This window comes from Ranitomeya variabilis, chromosome 2 (genome assembly GCF_051348905.1).
Source record: "Ranitomeya variabilis isolate aRanVar5 chromosome 2, aRanVar5.hap1, whole genome shotgun sequence".
Lineage (NCBI taxonomy): Eukaryota > Metazoa > Chordata > Amphibia > Anura > Dendrobatidae > Ranitomeya > Ranitomeya variabilis.
Window position 1 is genome coordinate 268,469,189 of NC_135233.1, and position 26,722 is coordinate 268,495,910.

At 43.9% G+C, this 26,722-nt stretch overlaps 2 protein-coding genes across 2 annotated transcripts in view; one reads left to right on the top strand and one right to left on the bottom strand.

Annotated features, from left to right (window-relative positions):
• Positions 1-26,722, bottom strand: part of LOC143805494 (relaxin receptor 1-like) — a 371,702-nt gene that overhangs the window by 331,516 nt on the left and 13,464 nt on the right. The gene's annotated exons all lie outside the window — the stretch shown is intronic.
• Positions 35-2,773, top strand: LOC143805493 (uncharacterized). Its single transcript, XM_077284936.1, has 4 exons — positions 35-157; positions 449-644; positions 798-960; positions 1,710-2,773. Exons 2-4 carry the CDS (start codon positions 548-550, stop codon positions 2,689-2,691), a joined length of 1,242 nt encoding a protein of 413 aa, XP_077141051.1. The 5' UTR covers positions 35-157; positions 449-547; the 3' UTR covers positions 2,692-2,773.

The window sequence follows — 26,722 nt, forward strand, 5'->3', positions numbered from 1 at the left end:
CGGTGAGTAATTATGTCCATTAGCTTACTAGTCGCTGCCATTTGTAGCATTGTCACTAATTTTTGTATACATTTTTTTACAGGCTTCTTCAAGTGAGGGGGAAGGCACACAGCGGGAGCAGGGAGATCGGTGCCAAGATGTGGCGTCAGGCCGGCAAGTGAGTATTTGTTTTTGTTTTTTTATCTTTTTTTTTGGAGTAGCATCCTGCTGGGAGGAACATTAGGAGCAACCTGGTTTCACTAGGGCTGTTTACTAAGCTTAATTACATATAGCTTTTCAGGGCAGCAAGTATTTGGGGGAAGGTAACATACAGTTGAACTCCCTGCACAAAAACATATACATACATCAAATGGCAAAGGATAGGGCAAAGGTACAAATCATGCCACGTGCTGATGATGGTTGTTTATATTTGCCTATTTGTAACCTTTTTGTTTTCTATTTTTTCTAGGTTTCACAACGGGACCACAGGGAGAGTATTGATGTGGAGCTCCTGATCTCCAGCATCCAGGAGCGTGGCCCGTTGTGGGACAGCCGTGACCCCCGGCACATGGACCAGGTGGTGTCGAGGCGTTTGTGGGCAGAGGTGGCAAAGTCGCTGTGGGATGGCTTTGACAGTGCCTCAGCGAAGGACAAAGGCACCTTTAGTGAGTATTGCTGAGACGCTGCTATGACCCATCTTGCCAGGATAAACACAACCGTGTGTGATGCTATCAACGCCTAAACTTTGCATCACACACGGTTGTTTTATCCTTTTAAAATGCGACATATGTAACCTTTTTTTTTGTTTGCATTCACAGTGAAAAAGTTGAGGACCAGATGGCGATCCATAAAGGACCGTTTCAATAAGGGGCTCCGTGCAGAGGAGGAGCAATCGAGGAGTGGTGCTGCTGCGGCCAAGTCGGTGCCCTACAAGTACAACAGGGCACTACAGTTCTTAAGACCAATCCTTGGCCGCCGACAGTAAGTATTTTGTCCACATACCATATTGCACATTGTACATTGCCCAGACACATAACATATTGCACAGCCACATAGTTCATTGGCCAGCCACGTACATTGTGCATCCACACACATAGTATATTTACAGGCCACTATATCGCAGCCACATAGTACACGTTCTAGCCACGTATCCACATAGTACATTTCCCAGGCACATAGTGTATTGGCCATCAATGTAGTCAGCGTAGCATATTGGCCATCCACGGTAATTTTTTTAGGTTAAGCAAGAGTCCTTGTAGTTCCTGACAGGTTCCGTTCTGAGTCAGTGTAGTTCTGATCGCAGGAATAATGATGACGTCTCGATCACATGATCCTAACGTCATGGACATTCCTGCGATCAGATCAGCAAAGTCTGGTTTTTATTTTTTTTTAATTCTTTTATAGACCTTAAATTTTATATTATTTTTGCAACATAGCCAGCATCTTGAAATTAGTTTTTCACACAATAATTTTTTAAAAATATGACAGGGGTATGCATTGCCTTTGGCAGAGGGAATGTACAGTCATTTTCTGCCGTCGGTATGTCCATGATTGTTATCGTGAGCCCTAATGGTCAGCTGGCGATAACAATCAGCAATTTATTATAGGCCACACAGACTGAGAGACAGGGGATTGTAATGTTTTGATGTGTCATGTAATTTTTTTGACAGGAGTTGGCGTATGTGATAGGTTATTAATTGAAGAATAATTTTTTCATTATCTTTTCACAGGACACACAGCAGCACCCTCCAGCGAGCTCCCCCCTGTGAAGCGGAACTTCATGGATCGCCATCTGAGCCGTCACAGCCATCCCACAGCGACAGCAGGCCTGCACCACCATCATCTGGAGAACCGGCTGCCGGTACGTCAGGTTTTCCCCTGCCCGAGGCCTCTGGCGCACCTTCGTTCGGGTATTCCCGACAGCGCCAGCGGGCCTCGGACAGGTCAGTCATGCCTGAATTTTTGCACTTGGGCACGGTGTTCCAGAACGGTTTCAAGGCGTTGAGAGATGAAATGTCCAGTATGGGACGGCGCCTTGAAATCCTGGAAGCCGAGCTCACAAATCCGGCAAAACATTTCTTTAGCACAATGGCAAAAGGCATGGTGGAAAACCTTACGCCGGAACTCCAGATTTCGGTGATGCAGGACTGCAACAATTCTTACGTGAGGGCTCTGCAGCAGGCTCGGGTCGTGCAGTCAGCGACACTGCCCGTAGTGCCGTCGCTGGCTAGCATGACTCCGACTCCTGCTGCAGAGTCACTCCAGCCACCCCACCCTGGTCCAAGTGCCGAGCGACGCCACCACAGGCACCATAGCAGTGTGCCGCCGACTCCTGCTCCTGCCAGGCCCTCATCCTCCCGCAGCCATCATTCTAGGGGAGATCGGGGAAAGAAAAGAAAAAAAAAAAGAAGCAAGAGGACACGCACTGAGGCTCTGGCTGCTCCAGTACAAACAACAAGTAGACATAGGGGCTCTAGCCGCAGTAGGAGCAGCCAGAGCCAAACAAGAACCTCACAAAGGCTCGTGTTGCCTCCTCCCTCCCCTGCAGAGGTGGCGGTTTGCTCCCCATTAGACCTGCCATCCAGCCTCCTGGACTATAATAGGTCAACATCCTCCTCCTCCTCGTCGTCGTCATCATCCTCATTTTCCGGTCCCCATTCCGAAAAAGATACCTACCATTCCCCCTTTGTGGCACATGTTGATACCCCCTAAGTTTATTTCCCCTTTTTTTTTTTCTGTTTCCCCCAAATAAAAAACTTTGGTTTAAATACAACAATATTTGTTCTTACTTTCATGTATACTTCTCAGCAAGTCACACCGTGCGCCGTCTACACATATTATGTGTTTCAAACAACTCATATGCAATGTCAGACACTATTTTTACCATTTTTATTTTGCCTTTTTTGGTGTGTCTCTCATTGCTGTATGAGGTGTTTACAAACAATAAAGTGTATGAGGTGTTTTCAATCACTAGGGTATGTGTCCACGCTCAGGATTGCATGAGGATTTGGTCACGATTTTTCATCAGTGTTTTGTAACCCAAAACCAGGAGTGGGTGATAAATACAGCAGTGGTGCATATGTTTCTATTCTACTTTGCCTCTAATTGTTCCACTCCTGGTTTTGTATTACAAATACTGAAGAAAAATCGTGACAAAATAATCATGCAATCCTGAACGTGGACACATACCGTAAAGGTACCTTCACACTTAACAATGCTGCAGCGAAACATATAATGATGCAGATCACTGCAGCATCGCTATTTGGTCGCTGGAGAGCTGTCTGTGTGACAGCTCTCCAGCGACCAACGATGCCGAGGTCCCCGGGTAACCAGGGTAAACATCAGTTTGTTAAGCGCAGGCCGCCGCGCTTCCGATGATTACCCTGGTTACCAGTGTTAAATGTAAATAAAACAACAGTACATACACTCAGAATTGCGTCCCCCGGCGTCCGCTTCCCTGCCCTGACTGAGTGACGGCCCTAACAGCAGAGCGGTCACATCACCGCTGTGCTGTGCATTCACTTTCCGGCCGGCGCTCAGTCAGTGCAGGAAGCATACGCCGGGGGACGCGAAGATGAGTATATGTACTGTTTTTTTTGTAAACTTTCACACTGGTAACCAGGGTAAATATCAGGTTACTAAGCGCCGCCCTGCGCTTAAGCCGATATTTACCCTGGTTACCAGTGTAAAACATCGCTGGTATCGTTGTTTTTGCTGTCAAACACAACGATACACGGCGATCTGACAAACAAATAAATATGTTATATGGTATGGTAGAAATTTTGTCTTTGAAGCAGGGTAGAAAACATAAGAAAATTTTTTTATTAAAACACAACATTTTAAAAACAAAGGGTTCCAAGTTTTTTAGATAAGGCACATTACATTGGTGAACTATTTTTAGCATAGTCACACCAGAATACAGTCCAACAGTTTACTACACCATATTATCTTGCCATGACAGACGGCCAACATCTGACACAAAATAGGCCGCAAAACGATCCCTCATCTGCGCAATTTCCACACTTGTCCTCAGAGGATGATCATGGAAATCGGGCAATGGGTTGGCTATGGTTTCATCGAGATCAACGTTCAGTCTCTCTTTGGCCAGAATAAAATTGTGGAGAACCACACACGCCTTCACCACCTCATCCACTGTCTCAGTTTTCAGATTAATGGCGGATCCTAATATCCGCCATTTTGAGACAAGGATGCCAAAGGCGCACTCCACAGTCCTTCTGGCCCTGGATAGTCTGTAATTGAACACCCTTTTCGTATGGTCCAGGCCCCGACTTGAGTAGGGTTTCAATAGGTTGGCAGACATTTGGAATGCCTCATCCCCAACCACAACAAATGGCATCGCAGGGCCTTCGGTGTGGGGAAGAGGTCGTGGCTGGGGGAAATTAAAATTGTTAGTATATAATTTTTGGCCCATATCCGAGTCTTTGAATGTGCGCGAGTCATTTGAACGGCCAAACGCACCAATGTCGACTGCAAGAAAACGGCAGTCCGCACCGGCAATTGCCATAAGCACAGTAGAAAAGTATTTTTTGTAGTTGAAGAACATGGATCCACTTTTCCCTGGCTTGGTAATCCGAATATGCTTTCCGTCCACCGCGCCAATGCAGTTTGGAAACGAACACTCTTCCTCAAATTTCTCGGCGTTGGCCAACCAGATATCGCTTGTAGGGACGGGTAAAAATTCTGCACGGAGATTATCCCACAGAGCGCGGCAGGTCTCAGCAATAATCCCGGAGAGAGTGGAGACTCCAATCCGGAACTGAAATTGAAGGGATCTCAAGGTCTCTCCGGTAGCCAGGAAACTGCCAAGAAGATAAAGAAATTACATTAAAGTACATTGCAATTTATAAAAGTACATTGACCATACCACCCCCAAAAAAAATTAAGAAAAAAAAACAAAGGGAAGAACATATCTCAGTCATTCGAACAGCTACGTACCGTAGAGTCACCAGAAGCCGCTCCTCTGCGGAAATAGCTCTCCGAAGCTGAGTATCCTGCCTGGTAATGGATCCTTCCACCCGACGAAGAAGATACCGGAAGCTCTCCTGAGACATCCTGGTGTACTCGAAGTATTTCTCCAGGTTCTCATTCAGTTCGCCAAACAAACTATGGTATGCTCCACGGCTCTCCCGAACTTCCAAAATAGGGTGGATCCAAAATCTGCGACGACTCCATCTCCGTTTTTCTCTTTCTCTTTGATGAGCACAGGCAACAGCATAGGCATGAGCCAAGGCTAAATCCATCTCCATATCCATGACGATACTGTCCATGGGACGCTCCATCATGAATACCAGCAAAATGGGAGGAATTCATGTCTGCCATGGTATATATACACAATTACATAAACACCAACCCTCTTCTAGCCATTGGTGGTCCTTATCTATTGTGTAGACACTTTTTTTGGTGGGTGGGATGAAGAATGACTCACTGCACAAAAAAACGCATGCGGCGCAAAACGCTGCGTTTTTTATTGAAAACGCAACTGCGTTTACAAAAAACGCAGCGTTTTGCGACGCATGCGTTGAACGCATGCGGCGAAAAACGCAGCGTTGTGCATGCGGTTTGCTGCGTTTTTGTTTGCGTTGTGCGTTGCGGCGACGACGCTGCGGCGCACAACGCAAATGTGAACGTAGCCTTACAAGGATATTCTCCATTGCTTCCATTATTTTTGGAGATTTATAACAAACCCCTATCAGTAATTTATTATTTTTTCCCCCTCCCCTTATCTCCACCCACAGGGACTCTACATTTTCATTAGATTCACCTATATTATCACGCAGGATGGGTTTTAAGGTCGATTTTACAAACAGACACACCCCACCCCCTTGCTTATCTGTACGGTCATTTCTGAAAAGGCTATAGCCCTGCAAGTTAACAGCCCAGTCATGGCTCTCATCCAGCCATGTTTCAGATATCCCCACCATGTCATAATTATGTTCCAACAACATTAGTTCTAATTCGTCCATTTCGTTGGCGAGGCTTCTGGCATTAGTATACATGCACTTGATGTTCCTCTCTGTACCTCTATTCTTTCTTAAATTACTAACTGTTCTAACCTCACCCCCCATGCCTCCGCCACCCCCAACTTCCTTATTTGTGCCCAGGTCTCTATCTGCACTATCTTCCCCACCTATAAAATGAATACCCTCCCCCCCATTCCCTAGTTTAAACACTCCTCCAACCTTCTAACCATTTTCTCCCCCAGCACAGCTGCACCTTCCCCATTGAGGTGCAGCCCATCCCTAGCGTAGAGCCTGTAGCCAACTGAGAAGTCAGCCGAGTTCTGCAGGAACCCAAACCCCTCCTTCCTACACCAATTCTTGAGCCACTTATTAACCTCCCTAATCTCCCGTTGCCTCTCTGGCGTGGCACGTGGTACAGGCAGTATTTCAGAAAATACCACGTTGGAGGTCCTTGCTTTCAGCTTGCAGCCTAATTCCCTGAAATCATCTTTAAGGACCTTCCACCTACCTCTAACTTTGTCATTTGTGCCAATGTGCACCATGACCGCTGGGTCCTCACCAGCCCCTCCCAGTAATCTGTCCACCCAATCAGCGATGTGTCGGACTCGAGCGCCAGGTTGGCAGCACACCATTCGGCGATCCCTGTCTTTGTGACAGATTGCCCTATCTGTTCCCCTAATAATTGAGTCCCCCACTACCAGCACCTGTCTAGCCTGCCCTGCTCTCCTATTTCCCTCCTTACTGGAGCAGTCACTCCTCCGGCTTTCAGAGGACATGCCTGGCTGCAGCAGTGCTACCCCTGTACTGGCACCCCCCTCATCTGCCAACTTAGCAAACTTATTGGGGTGTGAAAGATCAGGACTAGCCTCCCTGGCACTCTTCCCTCTACCCCGCTTTCTGAATGTCACCCAGCTACCTACTTCACTGTCCTGCAGCTCCATCCTACCATCCCCCTCCTCATCTATCCCATTGAGCGTCTGCTCTGTGAGCAGAAGACTCCTCTCCATATTGTCTATGGATCTCAGTGTTGCCAGCTGCACATTTAGATCCAGTATCTGGTTTTCCAAATGCACAACATGCTCACATCTCGCACAGCAGTATGCACCCTCGACCGGCTGATCAAGGACTGCATACATGTGGCAAGATGTGCACTGGATGGCATTAACAATTGTGGAGCACATTTCCTAATGGGGATTGCACCAGACAGAAACGTCAGATGAGCCAGGTTGTGACTCTTGTCAACTGGCCTTGTACCTTGTATGGACTCAAGGGACTGTCATCTTCCTACGCTTGTCGTTACCTCCTCTCTGTGTGTGTACCACAAGTGGAGTAGCTGACCTTGGGAGCCCTGAAGTAACATCTGCCATTATCCCGGCGGGTCAGGGTGAGACTCTAATGTGCACCATCTTGGGGAATTTTGCTGGGACTGTTCTATGTGTTATCTGCCTGTTCTGTGGTTCAATAAAGCATTGCCACACTGTTTTACCCTCACCATGTGTTGTCTGAGTAACGTTATGCCCACATTAACAGGAGAGCGGGCGTTAAGCGGGACGATCCCTGATCCATGTGGTTCCGGCTAGTGGACCTGGGCACCCACTGACCTTCAGTCTCCACAGTGAGATATCAACCTTATGGTTCATGCACATGTTATAAGAGTAAGGATTCCATTGAGGTTTACAAGGGCTTCCAATGCACCTCCATATGCCCACAATCTTATAGGGATGAAATACAGAGGATTTTTCTTTTCAATCCTGTACAAACCCTTCTGTCATGATTCACACCGTGACTGTCCACGATATGTCACGGATCCCACCGTGCTGCCGCCAATATGTCATGGATCGGGGTGACCTTTGGCCAGTACATGGCTATCACATGTGCAGGAGGGCTTATCTTAGTTATCCCTCCACTGCTATAATGTGATGAAAACATACACAAGGCTATTGACCTTTCAATTTACCGCAGGGGCTTATTTTAGGTATCCCACTGCTCTACAATTTAACACAAACTGCAGGGATTTATGTATATCCCGCATTACAGCTCCACTTGAGAACTTGCAGCTCTCTGGCGCCCCCCTTGCCCTCAGGTCAGATTAGGTACTGCACCTGGGGTAATTAGTCACCAGAAAGGCTGCCTGCTATGTACTGGCTATTGGGTACGCTGCAGCGAGGGCAATATAACTACTCCCACTCAGGCAGGAATAATACTTATCAATGCCGACCGTTGCTACGACTCCCAAAGGTACAGTACCAGGTATTCTGCCACCAGCCTCGATTAAACAACCCAAATCAGTAGCGCAATTCACTTCAGAGGCTTAGGGTATGTTTTAGAGCAAGAGAACAACACTAGTAATTTAAATATTTTACTCCATAAAAGAACAGGCAGTGTTTATAAAAGGTATATAAAGATGTTACAATATGAGACAATTTAAAGTATGTACAAAGCAATTATAAAATAACATGGATTAATGAAGAAAGATAAGAAAAAGATCATTTCACGAAACCATGCTGGTAGGCGGAGCCAAATATCCCAATTCATGAGAAGGTCTGGCAGCAACAGCTCCTCAGGCAAGACTGAAGGTGGGGTTGAGTGCCAGGCTTTATAGTCGCCGGCTGGTGACATCACTTAAAATGGCTGGTTTCCCTGGACCCTCCCCTCTCCTCAGACATACAGATTTCAACAGCAATTCTTATAATTCTCATATCTTCGCTCGAGAATCCGGCAGAGTCCCAACACACCCCTCATTCATCTTGTATTAAAAGTAGCTTTCTATTGAATCCAAAAGTGATCTGGCTATTCCGCTTTGTTTGGGAGAAATCCATTTCTCAGGTTCTGTTGGAGTTAGACTCCAGCAAGAGGCCCCATTGTGAAGCGCTATTAAATCACATTCCGAATATGCATCCATCTTTTTTTTATCATTGATGGGGCCCGAATTATTCCCTTTATACTATCTCCCAAAACTACAAAGGAAAGCACATGTTTCTTGTGGACAAAGCCAGCTTGGGGCTAATTAACATTCCTGGCTTGGAGGAGGGGTAGAGCAGAGAGGAATAGCTTCACACCCACACACATCAGAAGCAAAGAGAGAAGGGGGGTCAGAGCCCACAGCGTGCATGATAACAGGGAAAATTAAAAATCCTACTCCATTTTATACATTATCGTGACACCTTCATGTTCCATTGGACTTCAGACTTAAGAGTCATATAAGCTACGTGTATTGGGCTCTTCCATAGACAAAGTTTCTATCTTAGAAGCATCAAATTGAGCTATCTGCCATAGGAAAAAATCAAAACCATTCAGAGTATTTTTTATAATCTTTCACTACATTTTGGTAAATGAAAACCTCCTCAATATCCATAAAGGGCAGAACAACAACAACAAAGCCTTTGGGAGATCATATACACATAATAATGTGACCTTACATTAATTACTGATTGTGCCTGTACAGTATCAGAATACAGAAGGAAAAATAATGTTGTTAACAGCTCGAAGAGACAAACCTCCACTTGAGAAAAAAAAGAATTGTATCTCTCTGTACTAAGATACAGCCACCAAGCCAGAGCTTGCAGCCATCAATCAATCTGGAACTGCACTGCTAATAATAGACACCGCCATACATTATCAGGAAATGTCACAAGTAATATAAATACACAATCTCTGCCACAGGGGCTGAGGACTAGATTATGCATGAACGTAAAGGTACCGTCACACTAGGCGATATCGCCAGCAATCCGTGACGTTGCAGCGACCTGGATGGCGATATCGCTGTATTTGACACGCAGCAGCGATCTGGATCCCGCTGTGAAATTGCTGGTCGCTGCTAGAAGGTCTGCACATTATTTGGTCGCTAGGTCGCCGTGTATCGCCGTGTTTGACAGCAAAAGCGACGATACCAGCGATATTTTACACTGGTAACCAGGGTAAACATCGGGTTACTAAGCGCAGGGCCGCGCTTAGTAACCCGATGTTTACCCTGGTTACCAGCGTAAAAGTTAAAAAAACAAACAGCACATACTCACCTGCGCGTCCCCCAGCCTCTGCTTCCTGACACTAAAGCGCCGGCCCTAAACTGAAAGTGAAAGCACAGCGGTGACGTCACCGCTGTGCTGTTAGGGCCGGAGCTCAGTCAGCGTCAGGATGCAGAGGCTGGGGGACGCGCAGGTGAGTATGTACTGTTTGTTTTTTTAACTTTTACGCTGGTAACCAGGGTAAACATCGGGTTACTAAGCGCGGCCCTGCGCTTAGCAACCCGATGTTTACCCTGGTTACCCGGGGACCTCGGCATCGCTGGTCGCTGGAGAGCGGTCTGTGTGACAGCTCTCCAGCGACCACACAGCGACGCTGCAGCGATCGGCATTGCTGTCGCTATCGCTGCAGCGTCGCTTAGTGTGACGGTACCTTAAGTTACTACAGATCACACATTGTTAGCAGCTCAGTGTATAAGTATGAAAAATATAAAAGCAGACAAATTAGTTTGAAAGCAGTACAATGAATACCCCTTAAGGATATTGATTATTTAGATTCGAAAATGGACCCAGGCCAGTGGAGCTTAGTCCCGAATTGCCAATATAGTTTAACAATCGGACATCCGGGAGTAAGTCCACAGGGATGCCCAGATCTTCACAAATATTTAGAATTGAGAGTCCTCAGTGGTTGATACCATATGGCATTTTTCTGTGATGTGTTGTGGATAAATATATGATTCTTCAGAATTTCTATTAGTCTATGCCCGTTGAAGGGACCGGAGTAGTCTCAAAAGCTTGTAGTTTGTTACCATCTTTTCAGTTAACCATTAAAAGGTATCAACCCCTGAGGACTCAATTCCAAATATTTTTCTATCCACTGGCTAACACGGTACCAAGATATGAATTTACGCCATTTTAATTTTCTCGCAAAAAAGGTGAAAGTCCTTAACATATTCAGATATATTAAGGTACAATGTAGGAACAAAATAGAGTCCCTTACTAAGTAGTGTCATCTCTATTGTACTCAGTTGTCTAGAGGAGAGGTTAATTATTCTGTTATCTAATTGGCATATGTGTCGCACACTAATGACACACTGAAGACACATGTTTTGCTCCTGGTAGACAATAAAAATGAGCGGACCAGTGGAAATTTGGGTTTGTCACATTTGGCCGAACTTTAGTTCAAAGTTCGGTTTGGATACCAGAACTTGACCCTGGACTCGAACTCCACATAAGTCAATGGTGACCCAAACTTTGGTGCTGTAAAATGGGTTTAAGAGCAGGGCAATTGCACTAAAAACAAATGTGGATAGGGAAAATTACTTCAAATACCATAGAATAAAAAATATAAAATAATAATCTTGATCCAGGAGTCAGAGGACCAAGTAGAGGGGAGGAGCAGTGCCTTACATGAGCATTTTACGTTACTTGTTTGTAAATAAATGAAAAAAAAATTACTTGGGGTTCTCCCTCTTCAATAATCAGCCAGGGGAAAGCAGACAGTTGTGAGCTGGTCTTATTATGCTGAGAAGGGGCCAATATCCATAGATCTTCCAGACCTACAGTATGGGTATGCCTGCCTTGCCTTTGCTGGTTATTATAAATGGTGGGACCCAGCAAAAAAGTAAATGTGCCTGTGAGTGATTATACCCCCTTGCTAAACACATATTTTGACAGTACACTTACTGCAGGGCAGGCCAGCACCTCTAAGGCATAAAGAGCAAGCTCAGGCTCTCGCAGTTTGGAGACCCAGAAGTTAAATGTGGCAGATCCATCACTTAGAACCTGGAGACATTTGGACAAGTATTCTTCCACCATGTTGTTGTAACACTGCCTGCTGCCAATATGAACCATATCAGATGGTGGTGCAGGATGTTATGGTGTGCTGAGCAAGATTTTCCACATTTTGGCTGGTGCTCCAGCCAGGTTGATGACTTCCTCCTCCTCGCCTGATCTGTTCTTCCACTGTCAGGTGGAAATGCACTACTGTGCCTCTACATAAGACCCCAACCCGAGCTGTAAGAGAGGAAAAAGAGCTTTTATTATACTCACCTGCAGGCGGTACCGTCTGTGGGGTGCCATCTTCTTATGGTCGAGGTCTTCTTTCTCATTTCGTGTGGATGACGAGTCCCTGTGTCATCCACATAGTCTCATTGACAGGCATAATATTCTGCCCTGTTGAGGGCAGAACAAAGAACTGCAGTATGCAGGCGCCGGTAAAGGTCAAAGAGTCCTGGAGCATATGCACTGCACTACTTTGCTCTGCCTTCAACAGGGCAGAAAAAGTATGCCTGCGCAGGAGAGCGATGCCAAGGAGACTGTGTGGACGATGCAGGGACACTTCATCCACAAAAAGCAAGAAGGAGGATGGCGATCGTAAAAAGATGGGAGGTGCTGGACCAAGAGCATTAACACCCCTCAGACCGGACCACCCTGCAGGTGAATATAATAAAAGTTATTTTTTAAGGTGGTGGCCTTACTTCACATTGGCTATACAGGTGACAGGTTCCCATTAACCCCTTTTTGACATCGGACGTACTATCCCGTCGAGGTGGGGTGGGCCCGTATGACCACCGACGGGATAGTACGTCCAGCGCGATCGGCCGCGCTCATGGGGGGAGTGCGGCCGATCGCAGCCCGGTGTCAGCTTACATCCGGCACTATGTACCAGGAGCGGTCACGGACCACCCCCGGCACATTAACCCCCAGCACACTGCGATCAAACATGATTGCACTGTTCCGGCGGTATAGGGAAGCATCGCGCAGGGAGGGGGCTCCCTGCGTGCTTCCCTGAGACCCTCGGAGCAACGCGATGTGATCGCGTTGCTCCGACGTCTCTTACCTCCTATCCCTGCAGTCCCCGGATCCAAAATGGCCGCTGGGCTGCATCCGGGTCCTGCAGGGACTACTTCTGGGTCCAGAGCAGGCGCTGGTAAGCCTGCAGCGCTGTAAGTCAGATCGCTGATCTGACAGAGTGCTGTGCAAACTGTCAGATCAGCGATCTGTGATGTCCCCCCTGGGACAAAGTAAAAAAGTTAAAAAAAAAAAAAAATTCCACATGTGTAAAAAAAAAAAAAAAAATTCCTAAATAAAGAAAAAAAAAAATATTATTCCCATAAATACATTTCTTTATCTAAATTAAAAAAAAACAATAAAAATACACATATTTAGTATCGCCGCGTCCGTAATGACCCAACCTATAAAACTGTCCCACTAGTTAACCCCTTCAGTGAACATCATAAGAAAAAAAAAAAAAAGAGGCAGAAAACAACGCCTTATTATCATACCGCCGAACAAAAAGTGGAATAACACGCGATCAAAAAGACGGATATAAATAACCATGGTACCGCTGAAAACGTTATCTTGTCCCGCAAAAAACGAGCCGCAATACAGCATCATAAGCAAAAAAATAAAAAAGTTATAGTCCGCAGAATAAAACGATGCCAAAATAATTATTTTTTCTATAAAATAGCTTCTATCGTATAAAAGCGCCAAAACATAAAAAAAGATATAAATGAGATATCGCTGTAATCGTACTGACCCGAAGAATAAAACTGCTTTATCAATTTTACCAAACGTGGAACGGTATAAACGCCTCCCCCAAAAGAAATTCATGAATAGCTGGTTTTTGGTCATTCTGCCTCACAAAAATCGGAATAAAAGCGATCAAAAACTGTCACGTGGCCGAAAATGTTACCAATAAAAACGTCAACTCGTCCCGCAAAAAAACAAGACCACACATGACTCTGTGGACCAAAATATGGAAAAATTATAGGTCTCAAAATGTGGAGACGCAAAAACTTTTTTGCTATAAAAAGCGTCTTTTAGTGTGTGACAGCTGCCATTCATAAAAATCCGCTATAAAAAACACTCTAAAAGTAAATCAAACCCCCCTTCATCACCCCCTTAGTTAGGGAAAAATAATAAAATTAAAAAAATGTATTTATTTCCATTTTCCCATTAGGGTTAGGGTTAGGGCTAGGGTTAGGGTTAGGGTTGGGGCTAGGGTTGGAGCTAAAGTTAGGGTTAGGGTTGGGGCTAAAGTTAGGGTTAGGGTTGGGGCTAAAGTTAGGGTTTGGATTACATTTACGGTTGGGATTACACTATGTTCCAAATTATTATGCAAATGACATTTTTCTCTGATTTTCCTAAATGGTTGGTGCAAATGACAGTCAGTCTAATAAAAGTAATCATCCGTTAGAGTATACATCGAATTTTATTGAATAAACCTCCCAAAGATAACAGTATAATCTCCAAAATGAATAAAAACTAGTGTTGAGCATTCCGATACCGCAAGTATCGGGTATCGGCCGATATTTGCTGTATCGGAATTCCGATACCGAGATCCGATATTTTTGTGGTATCGGGTATCGGTATCGAAACAACATTAATGTGTAAAATAAAGAATTAAAATAAAAAATATTGCTATACTCACCTCTCCGACGCAGCCTGGACCTCACCGAGGGAACCGGCAGCGTTGTTTGCTTAAAATTCGCGCGTTTCCTTCCTTACGTGAAGTCCCGGCTTGTGATTGGTCGCGTGCCGCCCATGTGGCCGCGACGCGACCAATCACAGCAAGCCGTGACGTAATTTCAGGTCCTTCAGGATTTTAAAATTACGTTCCGGCTTTGTGATTGGTCGCGTCGCGGTCACATGGGCGACGCGACCAATCACAAGCCGTGACGTCACGGGAGGCTGGACACGCGCGCATTTTAAAATGCGCGCTTGTCCTGCCTCCCGTGACATCACGGCTTGTGATTGGTCGCGTCGCCCATGTGGCCGCGACGCGACCAATCACAGCAAGCCGTGACGTAATTTTAGGTCCTTCAGGATTTTAAAATTACGTTCCGGCTTTGTGATTGGTCGCATCGCGGTCACATGGGCGACGCGACCAATCACAAGCCGCGCGCGTGTCCAGCCTCCCGTGACGTCACGGCTTGTGATTGGTCGCGTCGCCCATGTGACCGCGATGCGACCAATCACAAAGCCGGAACGTAATTTTAAAATCCTGAAGGACCTGAATTACGTCACGGCTTGCTGTGATTGGTCGCGTCGCGGCCACATGGGCGGCACGCGACCAATCACAAGCCGGGACTTCACGTAAGGAAGGAAACGCGCGAATTTTAAGCAAACAACGCTGCCGGTTCCCTCGGTAAGCTCCAGGCTGCGTCGGAGAGGTGAGTATAGCAATATTTTTTATTTTAATTCTTTCTTTTACACATTAATATGGATCCCAGGGCCTGAAGGAGAGTTTCCTCTCCTTCAGACCCTGGGAACCATGAGGGATACCGTCCAATACTTGAGTCCCATTGACTTGTATTGGTATCGGGTATCGGTATCGGATTGGATCCGATACTTTGCCGGTATCGGCCGATACTTTCCGATACCAATACTTTCAAGTATCGGACGGTATCGCTCAACACTAATAAAAACTTAAAATGCACTGTTCCAAACTATTAGGCACAGTAGAATTTCTAAACATTTGATATGTTTTAAAGAACTGAAAATGCTCATTTGTTGAATTTGCAGCATTAGGAGGTCACATTCACTGAACAAAAAGCTATTTAACTCCAAAACATCTTAACAGGCCAAGTTACATGTTACCATAGGAACCCTTCTTTGATATCACCTTCACAATTCCTGCATCCATTGAGTTTCTGCTTGTATTTCTTTGCATGAAGTCAGAATAGCCTCCCAGAGCTGCTGTTTTGATGTGAACTGCCTCCCACCCTCATAGATCTTTTGCTTGATGATACTCCAAAGGTTCTCTATAGGGTTGAGGTCAGGGGAAGATGGTGGCCACACCAAGAGTTTATCTCCTTTAATGTACATAGCAGCCAATGACTCAGAGGTATTCTTTGCAGCATGAGATGGTGCATTGTCATGTATAAAGATGATTTTGCTCCTGAAGGCACATTTCTGCTTTTTATACCATGGAGGAAAGTTGTCAGTCAGAAACTCTATATACTTTGCAGAGGTCATTTTCACACCTTCAGGAACCTTAAAGGGCCCTACCAGCTGTTTCTCCATGATTCCGGCCCAAAATTTGACTCCTCCACCTCCTTGCTGTTGTTGCAGCCTTGTTGGGACATGGTGGCCATACACCAACTATCCACTACTCCATCCATTTGGACCATCCAGCGTTGCTCAACACTTATCAGTAAACAAGAATGTTTGGAAATTAGTCTTCATGTATGTATGCCCAATGCAACCATTTCTGCTTGTGAACACTGTTTAAGGGTGGCCAAATAGTAGGTTTATGCACCACAGCAAGCCTTTGAAGGAGCCTACACCTTGAGGTTTGAAGGACTCCAGAGGCACCAGCAGCTTCAAATATCTGTTTGCTGCTTTGTAATGGCTTTTTAGCAGCTGCTCTCTTAATCCGATGAACTTGCCTGGCAGAAATCTTCCTCATTATGCCTTTATCAGCAAAAACACATCTGTGCTCAGATACAGCCACAAATCTCTTAACAGTACGATGATCACGCTTAAGTTTTCGGGAAATGTCTAATGTTTTCATCCCTTCACCAAGGCATTGCACTATTTGATGCTTTTCAGCAGCAGAGAGATCCTTTTTCTTTACCATGTTACTTGAAAACTGTGACCTGCTTAATAATGTGGAACATCATTTTTAAGTAGCTTTCCTTTAATTAGAATCACCTGGAAAACTAATTATCCCATGTGTTTAAGATTGATTTCAGTGATCTATTGAGCCCTGAGACACAATACCATCCACGAGTTTATTTGAAAAACAAAACAATTAAATCTTTAACACACTTAAATCCAATTTGCATAATAATTTGGAACACAGTGTAGGGTTGGGATTAGAGTTAGGGGTGTGTCAGGGTTAGGGGTGTGGTTAGGGTTACCGTTGGGATTAGGGTTAGGGGTGTGTTTGAATTAGGGTTTCAGGTAGAATTGGGGAGTTTCCACTGTTCAGGCACATCAGGGGCTCTCCAAACGCGACATGGCGTCCGATCTCAATTCCAGCCAATTCTGCGTTGAAAAAGTAAAACAGTGCTCCTTCCGTTCCGAGCTCTCCCGTGCACCCAAACAGGGGTTTACCCCAACATATGGGGTATCAGCGTACGCGGGACAAATTGGACAACAACTTTTGGGGTCCAAGTTCTCTTGTTATCCTTGGGAAAATTTGGGGGGCTAAAAAATCATTTTTGTGAAATATTTTTCTTTATATTTTCACGACTCTGCGTTATAAACTGTAGTGAAACACTTGGGGGTTCAAAGTTCTCACAACACATCTAGATAAGTTCCTTGGGAGGTCTAGTTTCCAATATGGGGTCACTTGTGGGGGGTTTCTACTGTTTGGGTACATCAGGGGCTCTGCAAATGCAACGTGATGCCTGCAGACCAATCCATCTAAGTCTGCATTCCAAATGGCGCTCCTTCCCTTCCGAGCTCTGCCATGCGCCCAAACAGTGGTTCCCCCCCACATATGGGGTATCAGCGTACTCAGGACAAATTGGACAACAAATATTGGGGTCCAATTTATCCTGTTACCCTTGTGAAAACACAAAACTGGGGGCTAAAAAATAATTTTTGTGAAAAAAAAATAATAATTTCACGGCTCTGCGTTATAAACTGTAGTAAAACACTCCGGGGGTTCAAAGCTCTCAAAACACATCTAGATAAGTTCCTTAGGGGGTCTACTTTCCAAAATGGTGTCACTTGTGGTGGGTTTTAATGTTTAGGCACATCAGGGGCTCTCCAAACGTGACATGGTGTCCCATCTCAATTCCATTCAATTTTGCATTGAAAAGTCAAACGGCGCTCCTTCCCTTTCGAGCTCTGCCATGCGCCCAAACAGTAGTTTACCCCCACATATGGGGTATCAGCGTACTCAGGACAAATGCACAACAACTTTTGGGGTCCAGTTTCTTCTCTTACCCTTGGGAAAATAAAAAATTGGGGGCGAAAAGATCATTTTTGTGAAAAAATATGATTTTTTATTTTTACAGCTCTGCATTATAAACTTCTGTGAAGCACTTGTTGGGTCAAAGTGCTCACCACACATCTAGATAAGTTCCTTAGGGGTCTACTTTCCAAAATGGTGTCACTTTGGGGGGTTTCAATGTTTAGGAACATCAGGGGCTCTCCAAACGCAACATGGCATCCCATCTCAATTCCAGTCAATTTTGCATTGAAAAGTCAAATGGCGCTCCTTTCCTTCCGAGCTCTGCCATGCGCCCAAACAGTGGTTTACCCCCACATATGGGGTATCAGCGTACTCAGGACAAATTGTACAACAATTTTTGGGTCCATTTTCTCCTGTTACCCTTAGTAAAATAAAACAAATTGGAGCTGAAATAAATTTTGTGTGAAAAAAAGTTAAATGTTCATTTTTATTTAAACATTCCAAAAATTCCTGTGAAACACCTGAAGGGTTAATAAACTTCTTGAATGTGGTTTTGAGCACTATGAAGGGGTGCAGTTTTTAGAATGGTGTCACACTTGGGTATTTTCTATCATATAGACCCCTCAAAATGACTTCAAATGAGATGTGGTCCCTAAAAAAAATGGTGTTGTAAAAATGAGAAATTTCTGGTCAACTTTTAACCCTTATAACTCCCTAACAAAAAAAAAATTTTGGTTCCGAAATTGTGCTGATGTGAAGTAGACATGTGGGAAATGTTACTTATTAAGTATTTTGCGTGACATATCTCTGTGATTTAAGGGCATAAAAATTAAAAATTGGAAAATTGAGAAATTTTCAAAATTTTCGCCAAATTTCCATTTTTTTCCACAAATAAACGCAGGTAATATCAAAGAAATTTTACAACTATCATGAAGTACAATATGTCACGAGAAAACCATGTCAGAATCACTGGGATCCGTTGAAGCGTTCCAGAGTTATAACCTCATAAAGGGACAGTGGTCAGAATTGTAAAAATTGGCCTGGTCATTAACGTGCAAACCACCCTTGGGGGTAAAGGGGTTAAGCAAAACTTGTTTTGCACAGTATTGTTTCTAAGTGAAAATACTGAGTTGACAGATGAGTAAAATTGTTGTTATCTGCTACGAACACAGAGATGACAAAATAGACATTTCTGGATAGTGGTCACTAAATTATTATGGTTTTACATCCTTGAATTCAACTATAATAAGTCAGAATTTGTGATCTGTGGCTGTCCCTTTATCACTTGATCCTTACATACGCTTCATTACATTTCTTCCAATAACTTTTGCCACAGAAAAAATAGTTGTGCTAGAATCCAGGCACTGCTCCTTAAGGTGACAAATCAGTTGGTGTCACTTTTATTGACTACCATAAACATTTGTATAGCTGCGTTATATACTATAAGAACTGTATAAACTGCAAGAGGCAAATATTGATTCTGGAATCATTATATACATATCAGCAAAGATATAAACCATAAGCACGTAGAAATAACTGTTTACAAGGTGATGTCCCTAAAACCAGCTGCTGAAGGTATGTGCCTCAACTGACCTCATTAAAAGGTGCGCACCTACCTTTGGGATAACTGTGGAGGTAAAGGTGTTCTGAAGTGAGGAATTTGTGGTCTAAAACATCAGCAGGCTACTAAATAAACATAAAGCTAAATAGATTGCACAGCCTTTGGGATTTCAGCTGTATTGCTGAAAAAGTCTGAAGTCTGAAATTTTGGAGGCAGAGAAGGAGGTCAATACTATATCTTAAAAGCCATTTTGATAATCTTAACCCCTTAAAGACCAGGGGTATTTTTGTATGTTTTGCTCCTCTTGTTCCCAGAGCCATAAATTTGTTGTATTTGTATTTCTGTCAATATGTCCATGTGAGGGCTTGTTTTTTGCGAGACGAATTGCACTTTTGAATGGCACCATTGATTTTACCATATCGTGTACTGAAAAATGGGTAAAAAAAAAAATCTGTGTGCAGTGAAATTGCAAAAAAACTGCAATTCCACAATTGTTTTTTTTTACCATGTTCAGTAAATGCTAAAACTGACCTGCCATTATGATTCTCCAGGTAATTGCGAGTTCTTAGATACCAAATATGTATAGATTCTTTTTTATTTAAGTGGTGAAAAAAAATCCAAAGTTTGTAAACATTTTATAAAATTGTGCAATTTTCTGAGACCCGCATTTTTCGTGATCTGGGGCTGGATGAGGGCTTATTTTTTGCACACCAAGCTGCCGTTTTTATGAATGACAATTTAGGGTGGATACAATCTTTTGATAACCCATTATTGCATCAAAAGTTCACATACCCCATTTCTTAATACCATGCATTGCCCCCTCTAACATCAATGACAGCTTCAAATCTTTTGTGGTAGTTGTGGATGAGGTTCTTTATTTTCTCAGATAGTAAAGCTGCCCACTTTTCTTGGCAAAAAGCCTCCAGTTCCTGTAAATTCCTGCACTGTATAGCATGAATTGCAAGCTTGAGATCTCCCCAGAGTGGCTCAATGATATTGAGGTCAGGAGACTGAGATGGCCATTCCAGAACCTTCACTTTGTTCTGCTGTAGCCAATGACAGGTCAACTTGGCCTTGTGTTTTGGGTCGATGCCGTGTTGGAACGTCCAAGTACATCCCATGCGCAGCTTCCGGGCTGAGGAGTGCAAATTTGCTTCCAGTATTTGCCTATAACGTGCTGCATTAATCTTTCCTTCAACTTTGAACAAGTTTCCTGTGCCATTGTATCTCACACATCAAATATCAGTGATCCACCTCTGTGCTTTACAGTAGGAATGAGGTTTCTTTCATCACAGGCCTTGCTGACCTTTCTCCAAATGTAATATTTATGGTTGTGGCTAAAAGGGTCAATTTTGGTCTCATCACTCCAAATTGCCTTGTTCCAGAAGTTTAGAGGCTTGTCTCTGTGCTGTTTTGCGTATTGCAGGTGAGATACTTTGTGGCATTTGCGCAGTATAGGCTTTCTTCTGGCGACTCGACCATGCAGCCCATTTTTCTTCAAGTGCCTTCTTATTGGCATCATGAAACAGCCACATCGCTAGTTTTCAGAGAGTCCTTTTTTCAGCTGATGTTTGTGGGTTTTTCTTGGCATCCCAAAAAATTTTCCTGGCAGTTGTGGACAAAATTTTTGCTGATCTACCTGACCTTGGTTTTGTTTTTACAAAGCCCCTGATTTTCCATTTGTTAACCACAGTTTGAATGCTGCTAACTGGCATTATCAATTTCTTGGATATCTTCTTGTATCCCTTTCCTGTTTTATACAGTTCAACTACCTTTTCCCGTAGATACGTTGACAATTCTTTTGCTTTCACCATGACTCACAATCCAGAAACGTCAGTGGCTGGATGAAAGATGCAAGAGTCTGTCTGGATCCCAGAAACTCACTCAGCTTTTATGTACACACACTGATTACAAGCAAACAGGTCACAGGTGAGGATGTTACCTTTAGTAGCCATTCAAACCCATTTGTGTCAACTTCTGTGCATGTTATCAGGCCAAAATCACCAGGGTATGCAAACTTTTGATCAGGGTCATTTGGATGTTTTAGGTTGTCATTATGATTTAAAAAGAGAAAACACAGTAGTTTGACCATAAATGGCTTCACTGTTATGACCCCAGTGGACAGGGTCTCAGAGGAACGTGTAAGTCTGCGAAATACAAAAATCCTGCTCATAGGGCTGTGGTAACTGGGTTGACCAAATAGCTACTCCTAACGCCAACACTAGAAGTAGCCGGGGATCATGCCTACGGTGATCGCTAGATGACTCGCGCCAGCCGGAGAATCTAAATACCCCTAGGAGAAGAAAACAAAGACCTCTCTTGCCTCCAGAGAAAGGGACCCCAAAGCAAGATACAAGCCCCCCACAAATAATAACGGTGAGGTAAGAGGAAATGACAAACACAGAAATGAACCAGGTTCAGCAAAGAGAGGCCAGCTTACTAATAGCAGAATAAAGCAAGATAACTTATCTGGTCAACAAAAACCCTATAAAAATCCACGCTGGAGATTCAAGAACCCCCGAACCGTCTAACGGTCCGGGGGGAGAACACCAGCCCTCTAAGGTCAGGATACAGATTGGAACAAGCTGGACAAAAATACAAAACAAAACAAAAGCAAAAAGCAAGGAAGAAGACTTAGCTTGAAATACAGGAACCAGGATCAAAGGACAAGAGCACAACAGATTAGCTCTGATTTCAACGATGCCAGGCATTGAACTGAAGGTCCAAGGCGCTTATATAGCAACGCCCCAGAACTAACGGCCCAGGTGAGGATAAAGAAAAAGACAGACGCTCCAGCGTATTCACTAATGACCACTAGAGGGAGCAAAAAGCAAAATCACAACACTTCACACAACCACTAACCATGAGTGGAAAAAAAAGTTTTGACGTTAGTCATATTCTCTGAAAAAGGGCCAAGAAAGCAAAAATTCTGCTGGGGCATGTAACCTTTTGAGCACAACTGTATACACATGTGTATGTGCAGTGCATGAGAATATACAGTATATACACACACGTGTATGTGCAGTGCATGTGAATACAGGTCCTTCTCAAAAAATTAGCATATAGTGTTAAATTTCATTATTTACCATAATGTAATGATTACAATTAAACTTTCATATATTATAGATTCATTATCCACCAACTGAAATTTGTCAGGTCTTTTATTGTTTTAATACTGATGATTTTGGCCTACAACTCCTGATAACCCAAAAAACCTGTCTCAATAAATTAGCATATCAAGAAAAGGTTCTCTAAATGACCTATTACCCTAATCTTCTGAATCAACTAATTAACTCTAAACACATGCAAAAGATACCTGAGGCTTTTAAAAACTCCCTGCCTGGTTCATTACTCAAAACCCCCATCATGGGTAAGACTAGCGACCTGACAGATGTCAAGAAGGCCATCATTGACACCCTCAAGCAAGAGGGTAAGACCCAGAAAGAAATTTCTCAACAAATAGGCTGTTCCCAGAGTGCTGTATCAAGGCACCTCAATGGTAAGTCTGTTGGAAGGAAACAATGTGGCAGAAAATGCTGTACAACGAGAAGAGGTGACCGGACCCTGAGGAAGATTGTGGAGAAGGACCGATTCCAGACCTTGGGGAACCGGAGAAAGCAGTGGACTGAGTCTGGTGTGGAAAGGCGTGTGCAGGAAATGGGCTACAGGTGCCGCATTCCCCAGGTAAAGCCACTTTTGAACCATAAACAGCGGCAGAAGCGCCTGACCTGGGCTACAGAGAAGCAGCACTGGACTGTTGCCAAGTGGTCCCAAGTACTTTTTTCTGATGAAAGCAAATTTTGCATGTCATTCGGAAATCAAGGTGCCAGAGTCTGGAGGAAGAATGGGGAGAAGGAAATGCCAAAATGCCTGAAGTCCAGTGTCAAGTACCCACAGTCAGTGATGGTGTGGGGTGCCATGTCAGCTGCTGGTGTTGGTCCACTGTGTTTCATCAAGGGCAGGGTCAATGCAGCTAGCTATCAGGAGATTTTGGAGCACTTCATGCTTCCATCGGCTGAAATGCTTTATGGAGATGAAGATTTCATTTTTCAGCACGACCTGGCACCTGCTCACAGTGCCAAAACCACTGGTAAATGGTTTACTGACCATGGTATTACTGTGCTCAATTGGCCAGCCAACTCTCCTGACCTGAACCCCATAGAGAATCTGTGGGATATTGTGAAGAGAAAGTTGAGAGACGCAAGACCCAACACTCTGAATGAGCTTAAGGCCGCTATTGAAGCATCCTGGGCCTCCATAACATCTCAGCAGTGTCACAGGCTGATTGCCTCCATGCCACGCCGCATTGAAGCAGTCATTTCTGCCAAAGGATTCCCGACCAAGTATTGAGTGCATAACTGAACATTATTATTTGATGGTTTTTTTGTTTGTTATTAAAAAACACTTTTATTTGATTGGACGGGTGAAATATGCTAATTTATTGAGACAGGTTTTTTGGGTTATCAGGAGTTGTAGGCCAAAATCATCAGTATTAAAACAATAAAAGACCTGACAAATTTCAGTTGGTGGATAATGAATCTATAATATATGAAAGTTTAATTGTAATCATTACATTATGGTAAATAATGAAATTTAACACTATATGCTAATTTTTTGAGAAGGACCTGTATATACAAACATGTCTATATGCAGTGCATGTGAATACTTGTGTATGTGCAGTGCAATATAAGACCCTGTCTTATTTTCAGAAGAAACACAGTATTAATGTGTATTTTCCGTATGTGTATTGGTGCAAGATCCCTTCTGTCAGTGAATTTGAGCTCACTATACATTATTTGGAGGCATGCATAAAATACTTTTCATTATATTGCCACAATCCCCTTTACAAAGTACACCTGTGAACTAGCAGCATTCTCTCCCGACCTCTGTTTTATAGAAATTTGTATTCAGAAAGACCTAGCGACTTCGGGATGATCTCTGCATTGTGCTATACCTATGATATTACTCCTAGAAATATTTAACGGACAAGTGGCTGTTACTATTTCCATTGTCAAAGGGGAGTGTACATATAAAATTGGCAATGATTGGATAGTGTGAGTGTAGAGACAAGCCCCCAGCTGGTAACTCCCACTAGTCTCGGCAATGATTGGCTAGTGTGAGAGTTGTGATGCAGTGACCCCTGTTACTGCTAGGGGGCGCTGCATGTGCTGTGTCATAATGGTTGAACTAGCCACTTCCTACCTAAGGGAGTGGTTACAAGTATATAATGTGACCCTGTGGTCACATGAAAAAAGATGGATGGACCTGAGTGGTCTGTGTGCCAAGTCCTGGAGGGCCCCTGTGTTGGGAGGTCCTGGCAGTAGGACTAGATCCCTGAAGAGCACATGGGGGAGGCCTTGGATCTGGGGGCCTGTGTGTTGGACGGTCCCAGATGGGGATGGACGTCCTGAATAGCGCACGGAGAGGACGCGTGTGCAGAGTCCGTGATGGCACTGCGTTTGGGGAAGCTACAGCCCGTCTGAGGATCTGGACTGTCAGGTGCCCTGGTGAGCAAGGCATTGCCCGGGACGGTGATCCCAGTTTGGCAACTTCCCTGAGAGAGTACTGACAGGAGTCAGCGTATGGAGCAGGAGCTCCTGGAAGGTAACCCAGCGTATGAGGAACCATCACCCATGGTAACTGAACGGAGTAAGGTCCAGCATGATTAGATACTGCAACCGTAATGTCATATGTTGGTGCCTGTTGTGCTCCATGGACATTAATGGACTTTATGGCGTGCGGTCACCCACGATAACTGGACACAGAGATTCGGCGTGTTTAGTAACTGCATTTCAAAGCCGTATACTATGATGTGAAGATTGATGTAAAGACTGTTTGCTTGTTGTTCATATTTCTGTGGCTGATGACTCCATAATAAACCACATGGACTGTTAAAGTGAAAACCCGTGCCTGACTACATTAATCTGCTGCCAAATGAGTGTCCCCCAATGCACTCAGTAAGTGCAATCTTACAGAGTGTAGAGACACGCCCCCAGCCGGTAACTCCCACTTGTAGGTTTATTCCTGATCTTCCAGTTGGAATAACAGAACAGTATCAGGCAGAGTTCTATGAACATGAGCTCCTGAATTGTTATATGATGGGGGATGCTGTCTGACCGATAAGATGACATCATTAACCAAAGAATAAAAAAATCAAATATGAGATAATTACATACATTGAAAGAGTATTTCTGAGCAGTTAAAAGTGAGACACCTCTGTAACCTTCTTATGTATGCAGACGGGACATGATATCATACAGGACAGGATGTCATATGTCTGCAAATAGATTTCTATAGATTATAGTTGTGTATGATGCACACAGTTCAATGTAAACTGTATCATTCATGATGCATTTGTATTAGTGAGAGGGAGACTATTCCCACTCTCATACAGTAATGGGATTGTGATTACTAACAAAAATATTTTAAGTGTAATATTGGACTACAAGAGGCTACATTTGCAAGAGCATCAATGTACAACATAGAGTTAGGTAATACTTTCAAGGGCCAATATTAAAATAAAATATAATGTTGTCACTCAGGACATATTATGATCACCTACTGTATATAGGGGTTATTAGTACATCTTACTGTTATAATTGTACAAGGCCACAGGCTCAAAAAGTCTGCTTTGGACAGACTTGGCACAAGCCACTCCGTCTAGCAGATTCCAGAGGTATCCCGACCTTCCTCCTTTTATTTGTTAGAGAGGTATTTCCATCTCCAAGAACTTATCTCAATACGTAGTAGGTGTAATAATAATAAATAAATAAATAATAGCAAATACCTCCAATTAGAAATGTAGTGTGGTATCCCGGTACCCGTTCTACTGCTGCTGAATGAGACAGTTGTTGTGTGGCAGTAGATTTGTTCCAGTGTGTCAGGATTAGTTTGGGCACTGTGAGTGAGGAGATGTAATACATTGCATTGTATACCGACGACTCTACTGGCCAGTGTGTATATGAAAGTTAACTGATTATTCTCTTCACAACAAGCTGCCATAGAAGCGGCTGAGAGGAGCCTCCCAGCTCAGGGCTCACACAAGACTTCCTGACATAACTCCCAGCTCAGGACTCTTACATTTTCTGAGGTAACTTCCAGTTCTGGGAGGTTCAAGCTGCGGAGAACTGGTAATGAGTAATGATTTACATCTGTTAGCCAGCATAAGTACATGGGGGGATTCCCTAGCAACCAGGCAACCCCCACATGTATTTATGCTGGCTAACAGATGTAAATCATTCAGCTGCGACAAGAAAAACTAAATCTCCAAGCACTAAAAAATACTTGGAGGACCCCCGATCATGCTTGAGAAATCTCGAGTTAAGAGTATATTCGCTGATCACTAGTTGTAATAATGGATACCTAA

Excerpts from the sequence above, each read along its gene's own strand:
- LOC143805493 (XM_077284936.1), top strand. The coding sequence starts at position 548 with ATGGACCAGGTGGTGTCGAGGCGTTTGTGGGCAGAGGTGGCAAAGTCG. Across the intron at positions 645-797 it reads GAAGGACAAAGGCACCTTTA|TGAAAAAGTTGAGGACCAGA; the intron begins GTGAGTATTGCT and ends TTGCATTCACAG. Across the intron at positions 961-1,709 it reads CCAATCCTTGGCCGCCGACA|GACACACAGCAGCACCCTCC; the intron begins GTAAGTATTTTG and ends ATCTTTTCACAG.